General features: G+C 43.6%; 1 protein-coding gene across 1 annotated transcript in view; it reads right to left on the minus strand.

The window, feature by feature from the left end:
• Positions 1 to 20769, minus strand: part of LOC143172045 (importin-11-like) — a 206043-nt gene that overhangs the window by 159067 nt on the left and 26207 nt on the right. The window contains exons 3-4 of the mRNA XM_076361261.1: positions 19826 to 19969; positions 13976 to 14076 (exon numbers count right to left, since the gene is read on the minus strand). Coding sequence (XP_076217376.1) covers positions 13976 to 14076; positions 19826 to 19963 — 239 coding nt within the window. The 5' untranslated portion in view covers positions 19964 to 19969. The remainder of the gene's footprint in view (positions 1 to 13975; positions 14077 to 19825; positions 19970 to 20769) is intronic.

Consider the following 20769-nt stretch of genomic DNA (forward strand, 5'->3'; position numbering starts at 1 on the left):
AAAAAAATACAAGGAAAAGTAATAAGAAGGATAAGTTCTAAGCCATAAAGGTTAATTTTCATTCAAGTGAAGCTTTACGCTATCTTTATACTTCCTTTTAAGTGACCTCTATCAGTTTAAAACTACAAGTTACAGTATCATATCACTCCTGTACTACTTCAGACTTTATATGACCCATGTAATTTTCTTTAAAGTTCTGGGCAGGAAATATCACAGTCTGCTTTTAAAAATGCTTTGCTGATATTTATAGATTATACAATCAGGGAAAAAAACCCACACACTTTCATTTACTGATAGCACCTAGAAAGACTTAAATTATCACTCAAGGTTGTTTAGATGAAACTGTTTCATCTAATATCGCAATGATTTAGAAGCATGCATGCAATCATCACATCTCAAATAAAGTCTAGTAGCTGGGAATTAAGAAAAAACACACTAAACACAACCACTTCCTGTTGCCTGATCTCCATTGCCAGTCACAGACACTAACCTACTAGTTTTATATAGTGAGATTTAAAATAATGCCTAAAGTTTCCTATAACACAGCTTTTACACTAATCTAGACAAATACTAAATATTCATATCAAAATAATAAAAAACAGAAGTAGGATTTATCCTAAGATCAAACATTTGCAACAATTTCCTAGTTTTTACTTTTTTTCCCCCTCTATATAACACAAGTACTCACTATATCCCAAATCAAAGACTTAACATTCTAAATACAGTACACAAGGGGGCCGATTTATTGTTTCAATGGTGACTCAGAACTGCACACTGTCTTATTTTCAAAGGTAATTTATAGCATTCAGGAACCAAATCTGAATGACTTTTTACCAAGACTTAGGCTCTAAGACATTTTTACGTGAAATTAAATCATGCCTAAAAACATTTTGGGTAAAGTTTATAAAAATTTCTGCAATAGTAAAAGTTTTTCTCCAGGGAACTATTTCAGTTATTAATCTGAAGCCGCTAGATGACATTTTAAGACAATAAGTTTCTATGATGCCTGGCTTTTTTAAATACACAACTGCAGTATATAACTTCCAGACATACAAGCATACTCTGAATCATTTCTAAAACTTGCAAGCTACTATGAAAAAAATCTAATACCAATTAAACATACTGTGTACAATAACTCACTTTCAGAGATAACAGAAAGCACCTAACAACCAGTTTTGTAAAGAAAAAAAACTTATTCAACTGTATTATTTCATTTACACTGTGAGCTCATAAGGGCCGTTCCCTTAATTATATTTTCTCTCAATCATATGATATACATATTCAAAGAACAGCAAACATTCAATTCATTACTTACTATAAATAAAAATGTTCTAATTAAGCTTTTGAAATCACAAACAAAACAAAGGAAGAAAAACTGAACAGATTCATGAGGATGAACTCCTCAAATACAGAAGCTTATGATAAGCAAAGTTAGCAAAGAATAATAAAAAAAAATTGAGACATTAATGAGGATGCAAGCGGTACACTGCATTTATGTGACATGTATTGAAGAATCTCTAAACATTTACCAGACAATAGAGAAATTTACTATTTAGATAATACGAGTGACATCTGCTGGACACCAAAACCTCAGCAACACACTTACCCACTCCAGAATTCAGACATAGCAACAAACAACACTATCTTTACCCTCCTATAATACATTTCAAGGCCCAGAACTTCATGCAAAAGTTATAGCCAGACCAAAAGTTAGGAAGAATGCATATCATTCAATAAGTTATTTCTCTTCAGCACTGAATTACAACAAAGAAAAAATTAAACCAAGTTCTTCTAGAGAAAAACTTTAAAGTCTTTATGTTGTACTCTTTCATAATTTGCAATTTCAAAACTTCTGATCTTCTTCTGTGTTTATGGTATGGGGAAACACGTATCCAAAGGTATAAAAAGTTCTTTTGGAGCCTTTTTTTTCTTTTTTTAATCTACTATTTTATAAACCAGTGTTACAGTTTAAGCCGGAAAACAGCTAAGCACCACACAGCTGTTCAGTCATTCCCCACCTCTCAGACGGGGGGGAAATTCATGGGCTGAGATACAGACAGTTTAAAAGGACAGAAAAGGAAGGGAAAATAATAATAATGATAAAAGAAATGATACAAAATAAGTGATGCACAATACAATTGCTCACCACCCGCTGACCGATGCCCAGCCAGTTCCTCAGCAGCGGCCACGCCCCCCGGCCAACTCCCCCCAGTTTATATACTGAGCATGACGTCATATGGTATGGAATACCCCTTTGGCCAGTTTGGGTCAGCTGTCCTGGCTGTGCCCCCTCCCAGCTTCTCGCTGGCAGGGCATGAGAAGCTGAAAAGGCCTTGACTAGTGTAAGCACTGCTCAGCAGAAACTAAAACATCAGTGTGTTCTCAACATTATTCTCATCCTAAATCCAAAACACAGCACTATACCAGCTACTAGGAAAAAAATTAACTCTATCCCAGCTGAAACCAGGACAGTATCCACCCCTTATTCTATACCATCTACGTCATGCCCAGGTCCCCACACTTTCCAATACATCCCAATTAAACACCACCACTTTTCTTGTCTTTTGATACATACACACAGATTATCATTCCCTTAGTCTATAGGCCATCCCTGTAAAATGTTCGTTGAGTTCATTTAGTCCATGCCTTTGGGCTCCATCTGTCATAACAGTCCTTCAGAGCAGGAGAGATGGTGTGTGGTGTTGGATTGTTGCATGCTGAAGCCAGTTCTGGTCCCATCACCGCTGCGCTCGTCCGGTTCTATCATCGCTGCACTTTGCTCGATTTCATCAAAGTTAATTCGTCATTAATCTGGGTGATTCTTACTGTGATACCGGTGATATGGCATATGGCCACCATAGAAGTGATGATATACAGTATTAGATAGAAATTACCATCATACAATTCAAAACACTGGCTATTCTCACCCAAAACCAAATCCCCTTGAGGTACACATGGGACTTCCCCATCCTCCTGCATTATCCACCAAGTGCACCCAGGTCCTTGAGCAAAAGCAATCCCACGGATGGGTTTCCCTTTGCCTGAGGCAGGAATAACCCAGACTGTCTTCCCCAGCATATTTTTTATGTGCACTACAGGGACTTTATCCCCTTCTACAGTATGTAAAAGTTCTGACTGGGCAGGGCCTGCTCGATTGGCAGATCCCCAAGTGTTGACTAACCAGGTGGCCTTTGCTAAATGCGTATCCCACTGTTTGAACGTCCCAGCACCCATTGCTCTCAGTGTAGTCTTTAACAGTCCATTGTATCGTTCAATTTTCCCAGAGGCTGGTGCATGATAGGGGATGTGATACACCCACTCAATGCCATGCTCTTTGGCCCAGGTGTCTATGAGGTTGTTTCAGAAATGAGTCCCGTTGTCTGACTCAATTCTTTCTGGGGTGCCATGTCGCCATAGGACTTGCTTTTCAAGGCCCAGGATAGTGTTCCGGGCAGTGGCATGGGGCACGGGATATGTTTCCAGCCATCCGGTGGTTGCCTCCACCATGGTAAGCACGTGGCGCTTGCCTTGGCGGGTTTGTGGGAGTGTGATATAATCGATCTGCCAGGCCTCCCCATATTTATATTTTATCCATCATCCTCCATACCAGAGGGGCTTTAATCGCTTGGCTTGCTTGATTGCAGCGCATGTTTCACATTCATGGATAACCTGTGCAATAGTGTCCATGGTCAAGTCCACCCCTCGATCATGAGCCCATCTGTATGTTGCATCTCTTCCTTGGTGACCTGAGGTGTCATGGGCCCACCGAGCTAGAAATAACTCACCCTTCTGTTGCCAGTCCAGATCCACCTGAGCCACTTCAACCTTAGCAGCCTGATCCACCTGCTGGTTGTTTTGATGTTCTTCAGTGGCCCGACTCTTGGGTACGTGAGCATCTATGTGACGGACTTTTACAACCAGGTTCTCCACCCGGGCAGCAATATCTTGCCACAATGCGGCAGCCCAGATGGGTTTGCCTCTGCGCTGCCAGTGGCTCTGCTTCCATTGCTGCAGCCATCCCCACAGGGCATTTGCCACCATCCATGAGTCAGTATAGACATAGAGCACTGGCCACTTTTCTCGGTCAGCAATGTCTAAAGCCAGCTGGATGGCTTTCACCTCTGCAAACTGACTCAATTCACCTTCTCCTTCAGCAGTTTCTACAACTTGTCGCATGGGACTCCATACAGCAGCTTTCCTCCTCCGATACTTTCCTGCAAGACGACAGGACCCATCAGTGAACAGGGCATATTGCTGCTCATTTTCTGTCAGTTCATTATACAGTGGGACCTCTTCAGCACACGTCACCTCCTCCTCTGGCAATATTCCAAAATCTTTGCCTTCTGGCCAATCCATGATCACTTCCAGGATTCCTGGGCGACTGGGGTTTCCTATTCGAGCCCGTTGTGTGATCAGTGCGACCCACTTACTCCATGTAGCATCAGTTGCATGATGCGTACAGGGGACCCTCCCTCTGAACATCCAGCCCAGCACCGGCAGTCGGGGTGCCAGGAGGAGCTGTGCTTCAGCGCTGATCACTTCCGAAGCAGCTCGAACCTCTTCATATGCTGCCAATATCTCTTTTTCAGTTGGAGTATAGTGGGCCTCGGATCCTCTGTATCCCCGACTCCAAAACCCTAGGGGTCGACCTCGAGTCTCCCCTGGTGCTTTCTGCCAGAGGCTCCAGGTAGGGCCGTTCTCCCCGGCTGCGGTATAGAGCACATTTTTTACATCTTGCCCTGCCCGGACTGGCCCCAGGGCTACTGCATGAACTATCTCCTCTTTAATTTGTTCAAAAGCTTGTCGTTGCTCAGGGCCCCATTTGAAATCGTTCTTCTTCCGGGTCACTTGGTAGAGAGGGTTTACAATCAGACTGTAATTTGGAACGTGCATTCTCCAAAAACCCACCACGCCTAAGAAAGCTTGTGTTTCCTTTTTGCTAGTTGGTGGAGACATGGCTGTTATTTTGTTGATCACATCCATTGGGATCTGACGACGTCCATCTTGCCATTTTATTCCTAAAAACTGGATCTCCTGTGCAGGTCCCTTGACCTTACTTTGTTTTATGGCAAAACCCGCCTTCAGCAGGATTTGGACTATTTCCTTCCCTTTCTCAAAAACTTCTCCTGCTGTGTTGCCCCACACGATGATGTCATCCATGTATTGCAGGTGTTCCGGAGCCTCACCCTGTTCCAGTGCAGTCTGGATCAGTCCATGGCAAATGGTGGGGCTGTGTTTCCACCCCTGGGGCAGTCGGTTCCACGTGTACTGGATGCCCCTTCCAAGTGAATGCAAACTCTGCCAAAGGGATTTGTAAAAATGCATTAGCAACCCTGTAATAGAATGGTCCTCCGAGAGACCAGGCAAGGTGGACAGCTGTTTAATTTCTTCCGTCTCCAAGGCAGCTATACCAAAAGCCCACCGGTACCCTTTTGGGTCCTTGAAATACCCTCTCCTGAGGCAGTCTATGCCAAGGATGCACAGAGCCTCTGGGCCAGTCACAATGGGGTGCTTCTGCCACCCATTCCCAGTTAGGCTCAACTTCAGCCTCCAATACAGTTAGCTGTTGGGATCCCCTTTGTCACTCCAGAAATACAGATGGGTTCTGCCCCCTTATAGCTTGATGGCATTAGGGTACACTGTGCACCGGTGTCTACTAGAGCCTTATACTCCTGTGGGTCCGAATCCATACAGTCCAGTAAACCCGGTTGTCCCTTTCCTCCCCCTGGCTACAGGCGGTGGCCTTCTAGTCCTGGTCATAGTATCCAGTACTCACTTCTTGTAAATATGAATCAGAAGTCCCATTATGAATATCAGGAGTAAGATCAGCCCTTCTACTCTGTCTGGGGAACCGCGCACTGGAAATTGGAGCAGCAATTTTCCTGGAAGAACCCCCTCTTGTGATTGTTTTTCCTTGAAACTCACGGACCCATCCCACTTCCTCATGTCCTCTCCATGGTCATGCAGGTAAAACCACAGGGTGGCCCGTGGTGAGTACCCTCTATGTCCTCTCTCTTGAGCAGAGGGACGCTGACTCCTAAGGGCTGAGATACTGGTCCTTAGAGGTGGGGAGTAGGACATATCCTCTTTGAATTGCTGGACCTCCTGGGACAGTTTATCCACAGCCGAGACGCAGGCCCGTAGGGAGGAAGAGAGGCTTTCTTCATATTGCCAGAGTTGGCCAGCCAATTCATCTACTGTTTGTCCCTCTCCGTCTTTCCAGGTCATTAGTGCCAATGAGTTGGCATATGACGATGGTGCGCTCCGCACAAACTTCTGCCACATGGGTCGCATGCACCTGACTTCATCTGGATCTTTGGATAACTGCTCATTGTTCAGGTCACCATAAATCACCTCCAACATGGCTCATTCCCTCAGGTACTGGATACCTCTCTCCATGGTATCCATTGGGGTCTGGAGAACAAGTCTTATGAGGAGCGGCTGAGGGAACTGGGGTTGTTTAGCCTGGAGAAAAGGAGGCTGAGGGGAGACCTCATCGCTCTCTACAACTACCTGAAAGGAGGCTGTAGTGAGGTGGGTGTTGGTCTCTTCTCCCAAGTAACTAGCGATAGGACAAGAGGAAATGTCCTCAAGTTGTGCCAGGGGAGGTTTAGATTGGATGTGAGGAAAAATTTCTTTACTGAAAGAGTGGTTAAACATTGGAACAGGCTGCCCAGGGAAGTGGTTGAGTCCCCATCCCTGGAGGTATTTAAAAGACGAGTAGATGAGGCACTTTGGGACATGGCTTAGTGGGTGGTGGTATCGGGTCGACGGTTGGACTTGATGATCTTAGAGGTCTTTTCCAACCTCAGTGATTCTATGATTCTATGGTGGTCCACTTGCCTGGGTGACATATGACATCTTCCTTGAAGGGATAGCTTTCCTTCTCGCCTGGCAGGAGTCGCCTCCAGAGGCTGAGGACTTGTGCCCCTTTTCCAATCGCTTTCTCAGTGCCCCCTTCCCTAGAAAGGGATCCCAGCTGCTCGGCTTCTTTACCCTCTGATTCCAGGCTACTGGCCCCATTATCCCAGCATCGGAGCAGCCAGGTGACAACGTGCTCGCCTGGATGACGACTGAAATCTTTTCGCATATCTCGCAGCTCACTCAGGGATAGGGATCAGGTGGTTACCATCTCATTTATGGGTTCTGCCTCTTCCTGCTCCTGTTCTCGTGATGGGCCTGGTTCATCTTCATCCCTCACTAAATGAGCTGATTTTCTTGTGTATAGGGGCGACTGATACTGGCACGGGTTGGTTCTCTGGTTCAGCCGCAGTGCCTGTCACCGGGGTTGGAGTAGCCAGAATAGTTGTTGCCAAGGTTTGAGTAGCTGCCGTGCCTGTCGCGGGGGTTTGAGTAGCTATAGTGGCTGTCCATGGGGTTTGAGTAGCCACAGCACCTGTCGCGGGGATTGATCTCTGGATGGTATTCTTAAAGAGTTGTTTAACCTTAAACAAGATTACAACCTGAACCACATTCAGGAGACAGAGCAATAGGAACATGCTCGTCTGAACATCCCAAGGATATTCAAAATTCTCAAGAGCTGTTTTAACTAGCCTGAAGGAGAAAGGGAAGGTGAAGAAGCGGGGGAAAGTGTCCCCCCACTGTCTCCCCCATAGATTGGTTCCCCAAGGAGAAAAGGTAAAAGGTGTTATTATTAATAGTTTCGAAAAGGTGGCTCCCGAGGTATGGAGATGACAGCAATGATGAGTACAAATACCAGATTACTCTCACGACCAAAAATTTTATCACATCATAAACCAGTAGTGTTACACAGTGCAGCAAAATGATATCCTTAGTCCAGCTCCCAGAGGTGATAGACAGCACAACAGGGAACATATACAGCAAGTAAGGTGTTACATAACACAACTGTGAGAGCAAGCACGACAACTTTGAGAGTAAATTAATCAACATTGCGACCAGCAACTGTTAAGCCAATATGATGAATGCTTGTAACAAATTTGCCTTGACACGCTCTGGTCAGATCTGTCATTATCTCAACCCTTCGTGCCCCACGTTGGGTGCCAAAAGGACTGTTGTGGTTTAACCTGGCAGGCAGCTAAACACCACACAGCCGTTTGCTCACTCCCCCTCCACCCCCAGTGGGATTGGGGAGAGAATCGGGGGGGGGGGGGGGGGGGAAGTAAAATTCTTTGGTTGAGATAAAGACAGTTTAATAGGACAGAAAAGGAAGGGAAAAATAATAATAATAATAATAATAATAATAATAATAATAATAATAATAATAATGATAAAAGAATACACAAAACAAGTGATGCACAATGCAATTGCTCACCACCTGCCAACCCATGCCCGTCCAGTTCCTGAGCAGCAGTCACCCCTCCCCCGGCTAACTCCCCCCAGCTGTATATGCTGAGCATGACGTCACATGCTATGGAATACCCCTTTTGGCCTGTTTGGGCCAGCTGTCCTGGCTGTGCCCCCTCCCAGCTTCTCGCTGGCAGGGCATGAGAAGCTGAAAAGTCCTTGACTAGTGTAAGCACAGCTTAGCAACAACTAAAACATCTGTGTGTTATCAACATTATTCTCATCCTAAATCCAAAGCACAGCACTGTACCAGCTCCTAGGAAGAAAATTAACTCTATCCCAGCCGAAACCAGGACAACCAGAAATCCAAATCTGAAGAGTTATGTATAGTTATAAACACACACGGGCTTGAGAAGTTGTCCTGGTTTCGGCAGGGACAGAATTAATTTCCTTCCTAGTAGCTGGTACAATGCTGTGGTTTGGATTTAGGATGAGAATAAAGTTGATAACGCACCGATGTTTTAGTTGTTGCTAGGTAATGCTTACACTAGCCAAGGACTTTTCAGCTTCCCATGCTCTACCGACTGAGAAGGCTGGAGGTGCACAAGAAGCTGGGAGGGGGCACAGCCAAACTGGCCAAAGGGACATTCCATACCATGTGACGTCATGCTCAGTACATAAACTGGGGAAAGCTGGCTGGGGGGGGGGGGGGGGGGGCACTGCTTGGGGACTGGCTGGGCATCGGTCGGCGGGTGGTGAGCAATTGTACTGTGCATCACTTGCTTTGTGTATTATTATTATTATCATTTTATTTCAATTATTAAACTGTTTTTATCTCAACCTACGACTTTTTCTCACTTGTGCTCTTCCAATTCTCTCCCCCATCCCACCGGGGACGGGGGGGGAGGAGTGAGCGAGCGGCTGTGTGGTGCTCAGTTGCTGACTGAGGTTAAACCACGACAGAAGTATTATTAAAGTTGCTAACACAGTAATCAAATCAAAGAACAAAGTCCAAAAGAGACAGGAATTAACAGTAATTCTCTATAAAATCAAAAACATGTTCAAGAAAAGGAACTCTTAATAGCACTCAAATTCAAGAGAAATAATTTCTGAAGAGACCAAAAACACATGCAAAATCATAAAGTGAGACCACCTTTTGAAGAGGCTGATAATTAAAAAAAGAAAAAAAATGGGCATAATCGTGCCTGAAAAGAGGCTATGACAACCCTAGATTCTTCTCCACAGCAATCTGGAAAGCTGCCTGAGAAAACAGGAGAGAAAATTCATAAGCCCATCTCTAAAATCACTCTCACTGTAAGATCTGCTTTAAGTCCAAGACAGGTAGAGAACAAGTAGTATGAATTGGACAGACAACATTGGTGAACATGTGCAAAAAGCAAAATATTTCACAAGGATCACTTTCTCAAGAAAAAAAAAAAAAGTTGTTTGTATTCACTGTTCTGTAGCTATGTATTTTAGAAGAATGAAACACTCAACTACTGTACTCTCCAAAGAGTTCATGATCTCAACATTTTCCTGCTTTATAGTAGTATCAGCAGCTGAGAAACCACAAATGCTCAGCAGAAGAAGGGTAAAGCTAGCCCTGCTTGGTTCAATTGAAATTAACTTCAGCACACTTGTACAACAGAGGCATTTAACTTATTGGGAAAGTTCTTGGCGATTGAAAGTTCTCCACAAGTACATAAGTATTCAAGACAAATAGCTCTAAAAGAAACCATCTTTATCTCTTATTTACTAAGGAATTAAGGCTATATGAATGTCTGCAAGGCTATATGAACATCTGTCTACAAGAACCCTCCTCCAATTCTCATAATTTTTCAAACTACCTGTCAAATTTCAACTAAATTTGGCAAAGAGCAGAAATGTCAATGGTATGATTTTTTCCTTAATTTTGTGAAAATCAACAGCTGAGTAAAGCAGATAGACCTGAGTTGGAATCCCACTGAGAAAAAACACAGTTATAAAATCAGTCCTTTCCTTCAAGAGGCAGCAGAAACCAGTCACCTCCAAATCCAACGTCTGTATTACCAAACAGGCTGGGTAGATCAGAACAACCTTTGAGATACTACCATGGATAAACGTGGGACAGCTGCTGATGTGAGAGATGAGATGAAATGAAAGACAAGAATTTTGCAATGACAACAAAAATACAGCCTGTAAAATATGTTACCTTCAAAAAATCACGGTATCCAAAACACAATTGGTTCACAAAACAATCGACTGAGAAATTACAACTTAAAAGCAGCATTTCTCAAAATGCCCTCAACATATTCTACTACGAGAAAAGTGATCTGGGTGAGCGCAAAATACTGACAAGATGTCACATATGAAAAATTATAAAGAAAAATAGAAATGGGGAGAAAAAATTGGACATGGAGTGGAAATTTAATACAGATTTACCCCATAGAATCTGACAGCAGCCAATGATTTTTTAAAATTTATTTCATATTTTATTCGCATTAAATTTGTGCTAGAAAAATTAGAAATGAGGAAAAACTGGACTTGTAGTGGAAATTTGATATAGATTTACCCCATGGAATCTTTAATAGTAGCCAATGTTTTTTGTATTTTATTATTTTTTTTAATCACATTAACTTTGCAACAGGAAAAGTACACTGAAAGACTATTATTCAATTTTTACCTTGGTTCAACCAATAAAATTGTAGTCATTACTTCTGCAGGAAATGAACCATGGATTTTTTTTTTCCCCCCACCACAAGTGCTACTAATATCTATCTAAAAAAAATAACAAAATGGAACAATATATTTTAATTGCTTCAACTAATGCTTGCTAAGTACCAGTAATGTAAATAGCATTATCTCATCAATTTAACCAGAAATGTCAAAGATATATGCAGTCTTCCATGCACAAGATGGTATTTACCTTTTGCAAAAGAGAGTCTGAACGCTTGCAGATGTTTTACAATTGTATACTAATCCACATATACATTATTACATGAAGCGCTGGAATTTTTGAAGGAGTACTACACTATTTGAAATGTCCTGTAGATGCAGAATTTCATCACTTTTCCCTCTTTTTGCCACATAAATTCGGTGGATATTCGAAAAAGCTTACAATGTAAGGCAAAATTCATTAAGCTATCTCAAACAAACAACACAATGAAAATCATACCATACCTTCTGAACTAGCTTAGAGTCACGATCCATAAAAACTGGACCTGAAATTCCAATTTTCGCCCTACACAACCTGACAATGATGTCCCACCTATTTATATTACTAGCATCTAAGAGATGCTAGTCTAAGCCTAGACTAGCTAGATTCTAGGTCTTTCTTAGTTCCTGACAACAGTGAAGGAAAATTGAAACCCTTTTTGAAATTACACCTACTTTTTAAAGAAAAAAACCCAAACTTCACACAGAACACTGAAAAGTATATAGTTCTGTAGGTATCACAAGTTATAATAGCACTGTTTGTAACTTATAAGTAAATTATTTGGTGCTCAAGAATACTGGCTAGATTTTTAGCTTCTTTGGAGAACTTTTTGTCATGCATTATCAGAACAACAAAAAAAAACCCGAAGATCAGAACTTCCTATTGTGATAGCTACTGCCTCTCACATATATATTCAATACAAATTCTGAATCAACTTAAATGAAATGTATCCTTAATAATCTCTCCAAGAGACTTCCTACCTTTCATGTCTGCCACTATCAGAAAGTCCAGGTGTTAACTTTATCAAGCTTATCATGTCACTTCAAAACCTGGTATCTATGAAAAAGACTTATAACTCAGTTTTTAAAAGTAAAACACGAACAGAGTTGTAAGAAGTACTATGAAAACAGACTGGTTCATTAATGAGTCCTAACGTTGAAACGTTTTATCAATTTCACCATAAATTCTAAAGTAACTTCTATCAACCAAGGAATTTTCATGCCTTCTTTGCCTCAGTCCATGCCTTCTTTGCCTCAGTCCATGCCTTCTTTGCCTCAGTCTTTCACAGGCAGACCAGTTATCCTCAGGGTACTCGGCCCCCTGAGCTGGAAGACAGGGACGGCGAGCAGGATGAACCCCCCATAATCCAAGAGGAAGCAGTCAACGACCTGCTACACCACCTGGATGCTCACAAGTCTATGGGGCCGGATGGGATCCACCCGAGAGTGCTGAGGGAGCTGGCGGAGGTGCTCGCCAAGCCACTCTCCATCATTTATCAGCAGTCCTGGTTAACGGGGGAGGTCCCGGACGACTGGAGGCTTGCCAATGTGACGCCCATCTACAAGAAGGGCCGGAAGGAGGATCCGGGGAACTACAGGCCTGTCAGCCTGACCTCGGTGCCAGGGAAGATTATGGAGCGGTTCATCTTGAGGGCGCTCACAAGGCATGAGCAGGACAACCAGGGGATCAGGCCCAGCCAGCATGGATTCATGAGAGGCAGGTCCTGCTTGACCAACCTGATCTCCTTCTATGACCAGGTGACCCGCCTAGTGGATGAGGGAAAGGCTGTGGATGTGGTCTACCTGGACTTCAGTAAGGCCTTTGACACCGTCTCCCACAGCATTCTCCTAGAGAAGCTGGCGACTCACGGCTTAGACAGGTGTACTCTGCGCTGGGTCAAAAACTGGCTGGACGGCCGGGCCCAGAGAGTTGTGGTGAATGGAGTTACATCCAGTTGGCGGCCGGTCACGAGTGGTGTTCCCCAGGGCTCAGTTTTGGGGCCAGTCTTGTTCAATATCTTTATCAATGATCTGGATGAGGGGATGGAGTGCACCCTCAGGAAGTTTGCAGACGACACCAAGTTGGGCGGGAGTGTTGATCTGCTGGAGGGTAGGAAGGCTCTGCAGAGGGACCTGGACAGGCTGGATCGATGGGCCGAGGCCAACTGTATGAGATTCAACAAGGCCAAGGGCCGGGTCCTGCACTTCGGCCACAACAACCCCATGCAGTGCTACAGGCTTGGGGAAGAGTGGCTGGAAAGCTGCCTGTCGGAAAAGGACCTGGGGGTGCTGGTTGACAGCCGGCTGAACGTGAGCCGGCAGTTTGCCCAGGCAGCCAAGAAGGCCAATGGCATCCTGGCCTGTATCAGAAATAGTGTGGCCAGCAGGAGTAGGGACGTGATCGTGCCCCTGTACTCGGCCCTGGTGAGGCCGCACCTCGAATACTGTGTTCAGTTTTGGGCCCCTCACTACAAGAAGGACGTCGAGGTGCTGGAGCGTGTCCAGAGAAGAGCAACGAGGCTGGTGAGGGGTCTGGAGAACAAGTCTTATGAGGAGCGGCTGAGGGAACTGGGACTGTTTAGCCTGGAGAAGAGGAGGCTGAGGGGAGACCTCATCGCTCTCTACAACTACCTGAAAGGAGGTTGTAGTGAGGTGGGTGTCGGTCTCTTCTCCCAAGTAACTAGCGATAGGACGAGAGGAAATGGCCTCAAGTTGCGCCAGGGGAGGTTTAGATTGGACGTGAGGAAAAATTTCTTTACTGAAAGAGTGGTTAAACATTGGAACAGGCTGCCCAGGGAAGTGGTTGAGTCCCCATCCCTGGAGGTATTTAAAAGGCATGTAGATGAGGCGCTTAGGGACATGGTTTAGTGGGTGGTGGTGTTGGGTTGATGGTTGGACTCGATGATCTTAGAGGTCTTTTCCAGCCTCAATGATTCTATGAATTTGCTGTTTTCCAGTTTGGCAAGTGTAACAAAACCTACCATAGAAGGTTAAGTGGAAGAAAATTAGAACTTACTGTGGTGCGACCCGTCTCCAGTAGCGATCAATTCCATTTTTGAAGTACAGCACAGCTAACCATCTTACATTCACATCCAGGGTATGATTTGTAAAGATATTCTGTTAACAAAAAAGATTAAGTTAAAAAGTGCTCAACATGCCACAGACAAGATAGAATTTGTATGAACACATGCACTGGCGTATGGCGTATGTATAAATACACGCACTTCTATGTACAGATGTATATAAAAAAAAAAGTATTAGCATTTGATAGACAAGTGAAACTGTGTGTTAAACGTTAATTTTAAAAGATTACAAAAATGCTTATCACTAGCCCTAATACTCGATTTGTAAAAAATAAACCCAACATAAAGGGCAAATGTATTTCTAATCTCATCTGACTGAGCAGGGAATAAAAGGGTAATAATTACTAGCACCAGCCAGTTATTACACTCTTTAATGATATAGCTGGATTATGACTAGAGTAAGAAGTTATTTTTTATTGTGCAGTGCCACAGACTTCTGAGATCTTTCAGGAGGTTTCTTCATTATCTTGACGCGCCAAGAACTGTTCTGACTACCAATGTTGACTGCAAAACAGTGATCTGGCAGGACAGCAATTCTCAAACTTGCCTATGCTTATTCTTGAAAATTAGTTTCTACTACTAAAAAGATATCTATACATATATCTGTATCTATCTATACACACTTTCATGTACATATACGTATACACACACAGAGGAATTATTTTATATAGTACCATTGTAAAATTAAGCAATCTGGAAAAGCTAAAATAAAAGGTAGGCTATTGAATCTTAATACAGGTACTACTCTGGACAGCAGCTCTCCTCCTGTTTTCCACATGGAGGATGACTGCATCAGATGGATTCTTCTCGAGGGAGGTGAGACATTACTCCCTCTTTTAGGGAGCAAAGAGGCATGAGCTCAGTGGTCTTATTCTACAGTGCACTGTAGAAAAAGTGTGCACCACTTGTATCAGTTGCTTTTAGAAGCCCACTAAGAAGGGACATGAAAAACACAGGTATTCAAGTCAAGAGCATCTGCTACTTTTGGGTGCCATGTTTGAAGAAACTATAAATAAACCCTTCAAAGAACTCAGCACTACAGAAACCTGGGACCTCATCAAGCATTTTCACTATAAATTCAAAGCTTAACCCTCTCTCAAACTCTATTTCTATAACAACAACAGCTTTTTAGATATAATGCCCAACACAAAAAATCCTCACAAACTCCAATCACTACAAAACAAACGAAGACTTACATGCCAACAAAGCTATTGACTCGAAACTAGCAACCTTTAAAAAAATATCAAAAAGGTGGTAGCCCACCAATAAACACCACACAACATGAAAAGGATCTTCCTTTCCCAAAACTCATTTAGGAAAAGGGATTGAATCTTTGAAAGATTTGACCTTTCCCAAATGCAACTTAAGCATTTTACAATACAAAGAGGAAAATATTGTCACACTGCTTCAGCCTCACATCCACACAAAGCATTGCAAAATAAATGAAACATGGAAAAAGAAAACTACTTGTTCTGAAACTCCCATTTAGCCTTCAAATTACCATTCCCTTCCTTGCTAAAATATTCATCAGAAGCAAAGCTTCCTCAGATCAAAATACCGTAAAACTAGACTGGGCCAGGATAAGAAATGCAGAAAAAGGCCAAGTGTGGTGGGTTGACCCTGGCTGGAGGCCAGGTGCCCACCAAGCTACTCTATCACTCCCCCTCCTCAGATGGACAGGGGGAGAAAAATACGATGAAAGGCTCGTGGGTCGAGATAAGGACAGGGGGAGATCACTCACCAATTACCATCATGGGCAAAACAGACTCAGCTTGGGGAAATTAATTTAATTTATTGCCAATTAAAATCAGGGTAGGATAATGAAAAATAAGACCAAATCTTAAAAGAGCTTCCCCCCACCCCTCCCTTCTTCCTGGGCTCAACTTCACTCCCGATTTCTCTACCTCCTCCCCCCGAGTGGCGCAGGGGGACGGGGAATGGGGGTTGCGGTCAGTTCATCACACATTGTCTCTGCCACTCCTTCCTCCTCACGCTCTTCCCCTGCTCCAGTGTGGGGTCCCTCCCACAGGAGACAGTCCTCCACAAACTGCTCCAGCGTGGCTCCTTTTCATGGGGTGCAGTCCTTCAGGAACAGACTGCTCCAGCTGGGTCCCCCATGGGGTCACAAGTCCTGCCAGCAAACCCGCTCCAGTGTGGGCTCCTCTCTCCATGGCGTCACAGGTCCTGCCAGGAGCCTGCTCCAGTGCGGGCTCTCCATGGGGTCACAGCCTCCTTAGGGTGCATCCACCTGCTCTGGCGTGGGGTCCTCCACGGGCTGCAGGTGGATATCTGCTCCACTGTGGACCTCCATGGGCTGCAGGGGGACAACCTGCTTCACCACGGGCTGCAGGGGGATCTCTGCTCCGGCGCCTGGAGCACCTCCTCCTTTACTGACCTTGGTATCTGTAGAGCTGTTTCTCTCACATATTCTCACTCCTCTCTCTCTCTCCCGGCTGCTGTTGTGCAGCAGTTTTTTTCCCCTTAAATATGTTATCACAAGAGGTGCTACCACCATCGCTGATTGGCTCAGCCTTGGCCAGCAGCGGGTCCGTCTTGGAGCTGGCTGGCACTGGCTCTATCAGACATGGGGGAAGCTTCTGGCATCTTCTCATAGAAGCCACCCCTGTAGCCCCCCTGCTACCAAAACCTTGCCACCCAAACCCAGTACACCAAGGTATCTACACAAGAGTCAGTAAAACCTCTCTATATGTTCTGTATCCATATATGAACTTCCCAAAGAGTATTTCATATAACACACTAATGCTATTGTAGAAATTACAGGAATGAAGCTAAACAGTACATAAACTGATACAACTGGTAATAGACAGAGGTTGCTTTTCAAAAACAACCATTCTATCTCTGACTTTTCAGCTCTGTTCTTCAAAAGAGAGGTAAAGAACGCCTTCAAAAGAGAAGCACAGAAACTAACGTTAATAACTTCACTAGATATTAAAAACTGTAGATTCAAAGATGCATGTTTCATGGTGCATTAAAGTTTTCTCTATCCTGATCATCCCAGGAGAGGCAAATGTATCTGACAGTAAGTAATTATATTACTTTCCCTATCCCATAGAGATTAACTGTCTTACCAACTCTCCATTTATAATCATCTGTGTATTGGGTTTCTGTGGCAAGGTTTTGGTAGCAGGGGGGCTACAGGGGTGACTTCTGTGAGAAGCTGCTAGAAGCTTCCCCCATGTCCGATAGAGCCAGTGCCAGACGGCTCCAAGACGGACCCACTGCTGGCCAAAGCTGAGCCAATCAGCAACAGTGGTAGTGCCTCTGTGATGACATATTTAAGAAGGGGAAAAAAACTGCTGCACAACTGGCAGCTGGAAGAGAGGAGTGAGAATACGTGAGAGTGTCCTGGTTTCGGCTGGGTTAGAGTTAATTTTCTTCCTAAGTAGCTGGTATAGTGCTGTGTTTTGGATGAGAATAATGTTGATAGCAACAACTAAAACATCAGTGTGTTAAGTAGTGCTTACACTAGTCAAGGACTTTTCAGCTTCTCATGCTCATGTGAGGGGGCACAGCCAGGACAGCTGACCCAAAATGGCCAAAGGGATATTCCATACCATGTGACGTCATGCTCAGTACATAAACTAGAGAAAAGCCGGCTGGGGGGCCACTGCTCGGGGACTGGCTGGACATCGGTCAGCAGGTGGTGAGCAATTACATTATGCATCACTTGCTTTGTATATTCTTTTTATTATTAATACTATTTTACTTTATTTTATTTCAATTATTAAACTGTTCTTATGTCAACCCATGAGTTTTCTCACTTTTACTCTTCCAATTCTCTCCCCCATCCCACTGGGGCAGGGGAGAGTGAGCAAGCAGCTGTGTGGTGCTCAGTTACCAGCTGGGGTTAAACCACAACAGAGAGAAACAACTCTGCAGACACCAAGGTCAGAGAAGAAGGAGGGGGAGGAGGTGCTCCAGGCACCAGAGCAGAGATTCCCCTGCAGCTTGTGGTGAAGACCATGGTGAAGCAGGTTGTCCCCCTGCGGCCCATGGAGGTCCACAGTGGAGCAGATATCCACCTGCAGCCCACGGAGGACCCCACACCAGAGCAGGTGGATGTGCCCGAAGGAGGCCGTGACCCCATGGGGGACCCATGCTGGAGCAGTCCATTCCTGAAGGACTACACCCCGTGGAAAGGACCCACGCTGGAGCAGATCGTGAAGAACTGCAGCCTGTGGGAAGGGCCCATGTTGGAGAAGTTTGTGGAGGACTGTCTCCTGTGGGAGGGACCCCACACTGGAGCAGGGGAAGAGTGTGAGGAGGAAGGAGCGGCAGAGACGTTTGATGAACTGACCGCAACCCCCATTCCCCGTCCCCCTGCGCCACTCGGGGGGAGGAGGTAGAGAAATCGGGAGTGAAGTTGAGCCCAGGAAGAAGGGAGGGGTGGGGGGAAGCTCTTTTAAGATTTGGTCTTATTTTTCATTATCCTACCCTGATTTTAATTGGCAATAAATTAAATTAATTTCCCCAAGCTGAGTCTGTTTTGCCTGTGATGGTAATTGGTGAGTGATCTCCCCCTGTCCTTACCTCAACCCACGAGCCTTTCATTGTATTTTCTCTCCCCCTGTCGAGCTGAGGAGGGGGAGTGATAGAGTGGCTTGGTGGGCACCTGGCCTCCAGCCAGGGTCAACCCACCACAATCTGCTTCCCCCCACCCTTTTCTGCTCCACCAAGAAGGTGCCAACTATCTGCTCTCCCAGGCAGTCCACCTGTCATAATCAAATTAAACAAAGAAGCAGAGATTCTCTACTTCTATTTAGTTTGGAAGATTACTGTTTATGTTTCACACTTGAAGAAAGGCTGATGTGTCCACTCACAGGTCTGCTTAACCACATTAATAGAATTAACATCATTTGATCCTTTTAAACCCTGCATTTTTAGCCCTTAAATTTAAAACTATCTGCCATCAACTTCAGTTATAGCAGTGAGCGCTCAACTTATCTGCAACCTGAGCTGTAAGGTCTCACAGCGAACATCCAGAACATAAAGAATGCCCAGTCAGTGGCTATTTCTGCTGGTTTTTATCAAGATTGTTTATCACCACAGAAACGCTATGACAAAGGCAGTGGGTAAAACACAATTAGACAGCTTGAAAGTCAGATTATTTTTTTTTCCCTTTCCCTAAATCCCCTGACTGGCCTTCAACTTTTCAAACATATCAAACAGAGGGTCTACAGAGAACAGAACATGTCACTCCACAACTCTGGGTCATTCATCCTGTGCACTAAAGACAGATGTTTGTAGGAAAAGCAGTTTATCCGTATGGTTTTTAAGACTATTATATTACACTCTGATTCCTATGTGTATGTGTTTATAACAATACTGTTAACTTCTGAGTGTCTTCTCTGAAACCATTGGGTCTCCTTCTTTGACTATGTTTTCATCACCTTGCACTATATTAATGCATCTATTTCACCAACAGTAGTAGTACCTTTAGAAGTATTCAACCTTTCCCATTTCAGGAACCTTACTACCAGCCTGGTCAGCTAATCTTCCTGGGAATCTCTCTCTGCTGACAAGAAGGAAAGCAATCCCAGCTGTGTATCAAACTTAGTACAATGAAAAGCACAGGGAAACTTTTCTTCTACAAAAACTGTCAAAATGCATCACCTCCACAATAAAGAAAAGGTGGTTATTGCCTTGGTATATACAAGCTCAAAACTTCTCTCAGCCAGAGGTCATGGTTCAACAGTATTCTAGAAAGCCACATTCAAAATTACTCAAAATTTACGTAATAGCACTTTTCCATTGTATCTTACCAACAAAACTGAATAGAAGCCTGGCTGTGTCTCCCACTGCTTCAGTTGTTCCTCAGCTGGTTTCAACACTGCAGTATCTTGACTAGTAGCTTGGGTCAAGACTCGCAAAACAATAGTGCTAGCACTATTGAGATCCATGAAAATCTGAGAACATTTTAAAAGGAGGAAAAACACTTAAGAAAAAAAGACAGCAAATACAGACAGGTATTTTCCATTCATATTATCTAAACACCCCATACTAATTTTTCATTAGACTACACTGTATAAGATAGTATTATACCCACTCACAGGCAGTGTCAAGGTACAGTAATTAAACTATTTTGCTTTCAGAAATTTCTCAGCAGAAAAAGCAAGCATTAAGTCTATCATTACAAGCACGTTTACGAGATTTGAGGAATTACAGAAAATATATTGATTTTAAACTAGTTACCTCTCCTGTGAAGCACAGCAAACTAAGAACAAAACCACAAGTAGCAGTAACTTATAGCTAATAGCTGTAGGCAGAGCAAACCATGAGGCTATCTGAAAGAGGCAAAGATGCAGAGTATTAACATTTTTTTTTTTTTCTGAATAGTTTTTCCCCAAAAGAGAAAACTGACCCATTTCAGATAGTTAAATTCTACAATTCAAATCTATCTAGACAGTTTATATCGATTTAAAAGAGGATGAATCGTGGAGTTTCACAATTAGAGTCCTAAATGAAACTGGATTTTCCTCAATATATTTGTATTCCTTCATTATCTATTTAGCATATAAAATGCTAATCAGCTGAACTGAGAATGACAATTGCCTAATTTCCAATATAAATACATTCTTGTACTCTATAAAGACAAAACAAAACATTGCTCACCAGATGACATAAACAGAGATTACATTTATAATGACTGCAGAAACAGCATTACAACAAATTAAAAGAGAAACATATATAAAACCAACTATGAAGT

Source organism: Aptenodytes patagonicus, chromosome W, assembly GCF_965638725.1.
Source record: "Aptenodytes patagonicus chromosome W, bAptPat1.pri.cur, whole genome shotgun sequence".
NCBI classification, from domain to species: Eukaryota; Metazoa; Chordata; class Aves; order Sphenisciformes; family Spheniscidae; genus Aptenodytes; species Aptenodytes patagonicus.